The sequence below is a fragment of the Papio anubis genome, chromosome 18 (genome assembly GCF_008728515.1).
Source record: "Papio anubis isolate 15944 chromosome 18, Panubis1.0, whole genome shotgun sequence".
Lineage (NCBI taxonomy): Eukaryota > Metazoa > Chordata > Mammalia > Primates > Cercopithecidae > Papio > Papio anubis.
The window spans coordinates 14,331,374-14,340,350 of NC_044993.1; the positions used below are offsets into that span (position 1 = coordinate 14,331,374).

General features: G+C 44.7%; 1 protein-coding gene across 1 annotated transcript; it reads left to right on the top strand.

The window, feature by feature from the left end:
- The first annotated feature begins 246 nt into the window (after window positions 1-246).
- Window positions 247-7,121, top strand: LOC116271267 (cytoplasmic polyadenylated homeobox-like). Its single transcript, XM_031658081.1, has 3 exons — window positions 247-330; window positions 2,794-2,987; window positions 6,112-7,121. Exons 1-3 carry the CDS (start codon window positions 306-308, stop codon window positions 7,042-7,044), a joined length of 1,152 nt encoding a protein of 383 aa, XP_031513941.1. The 5' UTR covers window positions 247-305; the 3' UTR covers window positions 7,045-7,121.
- Window positions 7,122-8,977: the final 1,856 nt, after the last annotated feature.

The following is an 8,977-nucleotide window of genomic DNA, read 5'->3' on the forward strand; positions in this document are numbered from 1 at the left end:
TACGAAGTAAGGTAAGGACATTCTTATAATGTAGAAACTAATGTAACCAAATCAAAATAATTAAACGAGTCATATTTAGAAAGGTATTATTAAAGAGGCAAAATCGCCTAGTAGAATCTGTACTTCTACTCAATCTAATTACTTCACGTTTCTTTCTACAGGTGTTAAATATTTAATGAGGGGATTAAATTGAAAGGTATTTAAGAAAAGGGTGGGTCACCTTGACCCTACATAAAGCCTGTGTCTTGGGAGCTGCTCAGTCAGTTACTCTCTGATCTCCGTGGAGTCCAGATCTTCTACCCAAGATGAGTTCGGACGGCACTTCAGGTGGTAAGTTCCCATCAGCTTTTTCTCCGTTCTTTGGTAATGCTACATGCCTTGCTTTTTTTCTTTTTTTTTTTCTTTTTTTCTTTTTTTTTTTTTTTGAGATGGAGTCTCGCTCTGTCGCCCAGGCTGGAGTGCAGTGGGCGGATCTCAGCTCACTGCAAGCACCGCTTCCCGGGTTCACGCCATTCTCCTGCCTCAGCCTCCCGAGTAGCTGGGACTACAGGCGCCCGCCACCTCGCCCGGCTAGTTTTTTGGTATTTTTTTTAGTAGAGACGGGGTTTCGCCGTGTTAGCCAGGATGGTCTCGATCTCCTGACCTCGTGATCTGCCCGTCTCGGCCTCCCAAAGTGCTGCGATTACAGGCTTGAGCCACCGCGCCCAGCCTCCTTGCTTTTTTTCAAGTCCAAGTTTAAAGCACAAACACGGTTAGAGGTACAGATTGTTGGAGCAGCAGCTGTTTTTCGCTGATAAATTGTTAGAACAGCCATGGGTACTTTGAAGTTGGACTCTTGAATTTCAAATGTAAAATGGCAGCCGTGAGTCCCCTACAAGTGACATCTACCTAAAATTTTAAAGTCGACACTTTAAGTGGAGAAAAGAATATATCAACTACTTAATGAATCCTACAGAATTTTATTAAGATGTATTACTTTCCATTACAAAGTACCAGTTCTTGTGTATCTTTCTTAACCTTCTCAATTGTCTCATGAGTTTTACCTCTTTCATTAATTTTCGTCCTCCCTTCTGCTTCCTCTTTTGGTAATTTTGTACATTTTAAGTAAATTCTCTCTTTGGAAACTTAGGTCATTGATTATAATTTTCTAATATGTACATTTAAGTGTTTATCCAATTTAGTATGACTTTGGCTGTATGCCTACAGTAAAAATGCAGAGTAACAATTAATAAAACAAGGAAGCCAAAGCAGGGGGATCAATTCAGGAGTTTGAAACCAGCCTAGGCAGTATAGCAAAGTACTATCGCCACAAAAAAAAAAAAAAAAAAAAAAAGAGGCCAGGCAGGCGCGGTGGCTCACTCCTGTAACCCAGCACTTTGTGAGGCCGAGGCGGATGGATCATGAGGTCAGGATATTGAGACAATCCTGGCGAACACGGTGAAACCCCAACTCCACTAAAAATACAAAAAATGAGTCGGGCATGGTGGCGGGTGCCTGTGGTCCCAGCTACTCGGGAGGCTGAGGCAGGAGAATGGCGTGAACGGGGGAGGCGGAGCTTGCAGTAAGCCAAGATGGCACCGCTGCACTCCACCCTGGGCGACAGAGCGAGTCTCCATCTCAAAAATTTTTTAAAAATTAGGAACGCACGGTGGTGGTGCATACGTGTAGTCCCAGCTACTCCAAAGGCTGAGGTGCAAGAATCGCTTGAACCCAGTAGGCGGAGGTTGCAGTGAGCTGAGACCACGCCACTGCACTCCAGCCTAGGTGACAGAGGGAGACTCTGTCTCAAAAATAAATAAATAGCTGGGCGATGTGGCGGGCGCCTGTAGTCCCAGATACTCGGGAGGCTGACGCAGGAGAATGGCGTGAACCGGGGAGGCGGAGCTTGCAGTAAGCCAAGATGGCGCCACTGCACTCCAGCCTGGGCGACAGAGCGAGTCTCCATCTCAAAAATTTTTTAAAAATTAGGAACGCACGGTGGTGGTGCATACGTGTAGTCCCAGCTACTCCAAAGGCTGAGGTGCAAGAATCGCCTGAACGCAGTAGGCGGAGGTTGCAGTGAGCTGAGACCACGCCACTGCACTCCAGCCTAGGTGACAGCGGGAGACTCTGTCTCAAAAATAAATTAAAAAAGAAGGATTTAATTGAAATATAGTGTGCATGCTAAAAATAGCGAATATTTATACATGTTTAATTTAATGAATGTTCACAAACTAACTACACTCATGGAACTCAGAGAGCACTCAGATAAACAGAACGTAGCGGCACCCAAAGGTCTCCGTTCGCTTCCTTTCAGGCTCAGACTGCGTTCCCTCAGTAGCCCATATGCTGCCTTTCAATCAGTCTAGATGAGTTTTTCCTCTTATACATTACAGTGATGAAATAATAAAATATTCTTCTGCAATTAGTTCTAATTTTAAAGATAAATTGTCTAATCCAGATAGTAAATATGTTAGGCTGTGTGGACCCTAGACACATTTGAGCCTCAACTAACTCTGCTACTGTGGCTTGAAAACAGCCATAGACAATACATAAGCAAATGAAAGTGACTGGTGTTTCGATAAAACTCTATTTACAAAATGAGGCAACTGGCTGGATCTGGCCCATAGGCCTAGAGTTAGCCAATTCATGCTTTCATTTGTAATTTTATTGTGAGTAGCTATGAGGTCACGCCTGGATTTCACCTTGGGAAGGGGAGGGAATCAATGGTGCTAACACTGTTTGGAACTCTTCTTTGGTCTGGTAATTACCAACATTCTCCAATGTTCTTCTCTCTGTTGATACTTTTGTCAGGTTTCCCAGCCAAAGAGAATCATCATAATGAAGAAAGACAAACAAACAAACCAAGAAAAACAAAACGCCGACATAAATTTTCTGAAGAATTATTGCAGGAACTTAAGGAAATATTTGGCGAAACCTGTTACCCCGATTACACAACTAGGAAAACACTGGCCAACAAATTTGGATGTCCAGTGAATGTAATAGATGTAAGTTCAAGATTGATTTTTTTTTTTTTTTTTTTTTTTTTTTTTTTTTGAAACAGGGTCTCACTCCTGTCACCCAGGCGGATTTACAGTGGCACAATCACGGCTCACTGCAGCCTCCACTTTCCGGGCTCAGATGATTCCCCCACCTCAGTCCACTGAGTAGCTGGGACTACAGGAGCACACCACCCCGCTGGGCTTCGTATTTTTTTGTAAAAAATGGGGTCTTACACCCCGCTGGGCTTTGTATTTTTTGTAACAACTGGGGTCTTACCGTGTTGCCCAGGCTGGTCATGAACTCCTGGGGTCAAGAGATTCACCCGCCTCAGCATCCCAAAGTCTTGGGATTACAAGCATAAGTCACCACATCCAGCTGTTTCCTATAAAATTAAAGGGCAATGAGTACAGATGGAGGTAGAATGCAGGGGATTGGATAGGAAGGTACAGAATTCAAAGAAATGGGAGAGAGCAATCAAAATATATATGTATATACAGTTAATCCTCCATATCCACTGGGTCCGCATGCAGATTTGGAAAGTTAAAAAATGAAAATAGGATGGGTGCTGTGGCTCTCACTGTCAGCCCTGATCACATCACTGCATTCCAGCCTGTGTGACAAAGTGAGACTCTGTTTCAAAAACAAGGGGAGGTCGGGGTTGGTGGGGGAGCTCAAATAACAATACAAAAATTTTAAAATGATACAAATTTTAAAACAATACAGAATAAGAAATATTTATGTAGCATTTGTGTTATATTAGATATCAGGTATTGTATGTCATCTAGAGATGGTTTAAAGCATATGAGAGAACATGCATAGTATATATGCAAATGCCACACCATTTCATATGTATGAGGGCCTGAGACATCCTCAGACATTGGTATCCATAACCAATTTCAGAGAAAATTGTATACATGCACACAACAATAATGAAAATATAAAAAAATAAGCAGTATATAGCATTTCATTGCATAAGAAATAGTATTATGTACTTGTGAAAATACAGTGGGTATGTATTGTGAAAACCAGACTACAGTGAGGCAAATTTGGAAGCAGTGGATGAGTTGATGCTGCTGTAGTTAGTGGTGGTGACGGTGGTTTGGGCCAGCTTGCTAGCTGTGCAGATGGATGGGACTAATGAGACTGTAGATGTTTGAGATGAAGCTGACAAAGTTTACCATGTGTGGGATATGCTGTGAAAGATAAGGTGGACTCAAAGGTTACTTGGACATTTTACTTAAGTCTATGGAAGATGAGAGTTGCCTTTTACTAAGGAGGGGACCTAGGGAGGAGCAGGTGTGTCAGAGAAATCAAAATTTACATTTTGGACACATGAAGTTTCATATGTAAGATAAACATCCAAGTGGAAACACTAAGTGAACAGTCGAATATGCAGTTCTGAAGGGTTGGGAGAGCACTTAGCTAAGATTTAAATCTGAGAGTTGTCTGCTAGTGAGCTGACTGATGGGTGGTAGCCCCTAGTAGCTTCAGAATGAGGGTTGAAAAGATCCAAGCAGGATTAGAAAATTGGGACTTTGGCGACAGCGCGAGACTCCGTCTCAAAAAAAAAAAAAAAGAAAATTGGGACTTTCAACCCCATCCTCCAACTTCTGGAGAGGAGGTGGAGCTGAAGGTTAAATTGATCACCAATAGCCAATGGCTTAATCAATCATGACTATACAATAAAGCCTCCAGGAAAAAAAAAAAAAAAAAAAGGACTGAGTTTGAAGAGGGTCCAGATAGTTGAACATGTGGAAGTTCCTGGAGGTGGCTTATCCAGGGAAGGCAGGAAAGCTCTGCATTCCTTGCCCTATATCTCACCCTATGCATCCCCTCATCTATATCCTTTTTTCTAATCAACTGGTAAACCTGAGTGTTTCACTTAGTTCTGTAAGCCACACTGGCAAGTTAATCAAACCCAGAGAGGAGGTCAACAGTAGCCCTGACCTGAAGCCAGTCAGTCAAAAGTTTCAGAAGCCCAGACTTGCAACTGGCATCTGAAGGAGGGGCAGTCTTGCAGGACTGAGCCCTCGACCTGTGGGATCTGACAGTGTTTCCAGGTATGTAGTCAGAATTGAATTGAAGGACGCCCAGCTTGTGTGCACTGCAGAACTGTTGGCCTGGTGTGTGGAAAAACACATTTGCTCACACAAGCCTTTCCCTGTTGATTGTTGTGGTATGAGAGCAGAGGAAAAATGGTTTCTTTTTTTTTCCCTCAGAGTCATACAACAAATATATGCTCAGGAAGTTATTCAAACAATTGTACTCTTTAGTTGTAACCTGTGAACCAATGCATGTAAGAATTATGTGCATATAAGAAACAGAAAAGTAGGCCAGGTGCAGTGGCTCATGCCAGCACCTTGTATTTTTTGTAAAACACAAGTAATCCCAGCACTTTGGGAGGCTGAGGCGGGCAGATCACCCGAGGTCAGGAGTTCAGCGCCAGCCTGGCCAACATGGCGAAACCCCATCTCTACTAAAAATACAAAAAAAATTAGCCAGGCATGGTGATGCACCTGTAATCCCAGCTACTCGGAGTCTGAGGTAGGAGAATTACTTGAACCCAGGAGGCGGAGGTTGCAGTGAGCCAAGATTGTACCATTGCACTCCAGCCTGGGCAACAAGAGCAAAACTCTGTCTCCAAAAAAAAAAAAAGTCAAGAAAAGGAACAGAAATGTGGATGTCAGAAAACACACCACTAATTCTCCTTACCGGGAGAGTATGAGTAAAGTAGCAGGGTTGTGTGAACAATGCACGACTAGGTGGGACAGCTGGGAGCCTCTTCTGTAGCACAGAGTTTCTTCGTGAACAAGCAGAACATTGCATATGGGTCACAAACAGGTTGGGGAGACATTCTGGAAAGCCACGGTTTACATGTAAACCATGGTGTCACTGTCTCCAGTGAAGGAGGTTATGGTTCTAGAAATGCACAGTGCGTGACCTGTGTTACCACATGTGCCTCCTAGGATAGATTGCCTTTATTATTTATATGCTTTAATGTCAGCAGGCAAGTCAGGGACTCTGTTTGGAAGAGGCTTAAATAGAAAAATCCTCCTACATTAAGGAATGCATACAAGAATATATTCAGATAAGTAGAGTCAATAAAATAATACTATCTTTTCTCTCTAGAATTGGTTCCAAAATAAAAGAGCCAGACTTCCACCTGCAGAAAGACACAGATTATTTGCTCTTCAGAAAAAGCATTATTTTCCAGTCCGAGCCCATCCATTTTTAAGCTGCCAGGAGGCCCAGGCTGCAGTTCCCAACTATGCCACAGAGCAGAGCTTCTCTGGAGCCCAGGGGGTTTTGATGAGTACAGCTGGTTGCTCCCCTCTGGAGAAACAGAGGATTCCCAGTCAACAGATGGGCTACAATTGCTTCTCTTTGGAGAACCAAGAGATTCTCAGTCAACAGGTGGGTCCCCAGTGCTCTTATCTGGAGAAACCAGGGATTCCCAGTCAGCAGGTGGCCTCCCAGAGCTACCATCTGGTCACAGGCACTGAAAAGCAACCACGCTGTGCTTTGGAGTATGGTGGTGACACAGGAAGTGGGCATTTTACTAACTATCGTTTTCTCAGCTACAACTCTGCAGTATGCCTTCATCCTCCTCCATGTTCTGTGCCATATTTTCATGGAGAAAGGACTGAAACCAGGGAAAGCCAGCATGCAAGTCCCTTCCTTTTGGATTATGCTCAAGGTGCATATGGGGTGAAGAAAGACCATTGTCATTGCTCATTCTCTTTCTCACTGCTGCAAGAACAGCAGCAGAATGATTGGCAGTATCACCCGCAGCAGCACCAACAGCCTCAGAATTACTTAGAGGGGATGATGGTCCAGGAACGGCTGCCAATGGACTCGGGTCCTTGGGATCTAGGGAAGCAGTGGCCCTCGGCTCAGTCACAGCTGCAGAGTCAACTGCCTCAGAATAATGGAAAGCCGTTGTGCTCGCAACTGCAGCAGGTGCCTCCCCAAATAGCTGCCGACTCACCCCTGCTGCCTCTAGGGCAAGATATGCAGGAAGGGGCTTCAGAGCAACCCAGGGCCCAAGGGCAGCAACTTTAAGGTGAGGAGTAGGCAAGGGTCTGCAGCAGGGAACCAAGGATGCAGCTCTGCAAAGTAGTGCTAAGTGTCAGAGAACCCCAGTCACCCACACAGTAGTGCAAGGCAGAGCCCTTACCAGAAGCCTCCACATTAATAAAAGAAAAAAAAAAAAAAAAAGGCCAGGTGAGGTTGTTTGAGCCCAGGAGTTCAAGAAAAGCCTGGGCAACATGGTGACTCCCTGTCTCTATAAAAAAACTTTTTTAAAAAATTAGCTGGGCATGATGGTGTGCTCCTGTGGTCCCAGCTACTCAAGAGGCTGAGGCAGGAGGATCACTTGAGCCCAGCAGTTCGAGGCCAGCCAGGGCAATATTGGAAGATCCCATCTCTACAAACAAAACAAAACAAAACAAAAATATAAAACTAAACCAAAAAATTTAGCTAGGCATAGTGGCTTGTGCCTATGGTCCAAGCTACTTCAGAGGCAGAAGTGAAAAGATCACTTGAGCCTGGGAGGTGGAGGCTGCAGTGAGCTGTGATCATTCCACTGCACTCCAGCCTGGGTGACAGAGTGAGACCCTGTCTATGAAAAATAAAATAAAAAAGAAGAAAACTAAAACTGTCTACAGTGTCCACATGTGTTATAGCTTGTGACCATGTAGTTTATGGTGGCCTTGACAAGTCTGACTCCATATAATATGGATTGAAAAACTAGCAAGCACAAAGATTGCAGGAGCATTGCTCAAACCATATCATGCAAAGTCTAACGACATTTTGCCTTCAGAAGAAGGAGGCTCTTGCCCAGCCCCTGCTTCAGGCATTGTTCCCCTCAGAGGCAATATAGCCAACAAGAAGAGAGTAACCACAAAGTCCCACAGCAGTGACAATTGGATGGGGGGTTCTAAAGGCTACTCTTACAAAACTCTCTCCTCCATGGACCAGAGCAGTATCTCCAGGATGTGAAGCATGGCGTACCAGGACCCAGCTGTATCTTCTCAGCAGCCAGCCCCACCGAAGAAGCTCTGCCTGTGAAGGGAGCTGCGGCAACATCAGCCTGGCCTTTGTACATCTCAAAAGCAGCCCAATATAAAGGCAGGAGCTTTTAAGTGTAAGGCATTTAAAGACACAGTACATAAAGCCAGGCACAATGGCTCACACCTGTAATCCTAGCACTTTGGGAAGCCAGGGCAGGAAGATCTCTCTGAGCCCAGGGATTCAAGACCAGCCTGGGAACCATGGCAAGACCTTGCCTCTAGAAAAAGGAAGAAAACAAAACAGTACAAGAGGACTCTGAAAAGCCTCAGGAAGTTGCTGTGCTGAAGCAACCCCCACCAGCCCTCTTAGCTGACAGCTGCTGCCCAGGAATCCAGAGTTTGTGACCAAATCATCTAGGGATGTGATGCCAAGGCCAACAAAGATCTGAAGTACCCAGGTGAGTCTCTGAATGTGAGGTGCTGACCTGATTTTTTAGAAAAGATCAAGTGTCAGGCCGGGCGCGGTGGCTCACGCCTGTAATCCCAGCACTTTGGGAGGCCGAGACGGGTGGATCACAAGGTCAGGAGATCGAGACCATCCTGGCTAACATGGTGAAACCCCGTCTCTACTAAAAATACAAAAAACTAGCCGGGCGAGGTGGCGGGCGCCTGTAGTCCCAGCTACTCGGGAGGCTGAGGCAGGAGAATGGCGTAAACCTGGGAGGTGGAGCTTGCAGTGAGCTGAGATCCGGCCACTGCACTCCAGCCTGGGTGACAGAGCGAGACTCCGTCTCAAAAAAAAAAAAGATCAAGTGTCTTTGAACTTCCAGATCTTTTTAATAGTTTTGGTCTTTGACATGTAGAATTATTTCTCAAAGATTCCAGAGTTTTGTCAAAGCATATATTATAATATGAATTAGGCAACTTGCGTTAAAAGCTGAAATTTCCCACCAATTCTCTATTAGATGCATCCTACATAGAAA

What these genes read in the sequence shown, in the direction of transcription:
- LOC116271267 (XM_031658081.1), top strand. Translation starts at nt 306, where the DNA reads ATGAGTTCGGACGGCACTTCAGGTG. An exon ending in TTCGGACGGCACTTCAGGTG is followed by an intron (nt 331 to 2,793) that starts GTAAGTTCCCAT and finishes TACTTTTGTCAG; the next exon opens with GTTTCCCAGCCAAAGAGAAT. An exon ending in GTCCAGTGAATGTAATAGAT is followed by an intron (nt 2,988 to 6,111) that starts GTAAGTTCAAGA and finishes TTTTCTCTCTAG; the next exon opens with AATTGGTTCCAAAATAAAAG.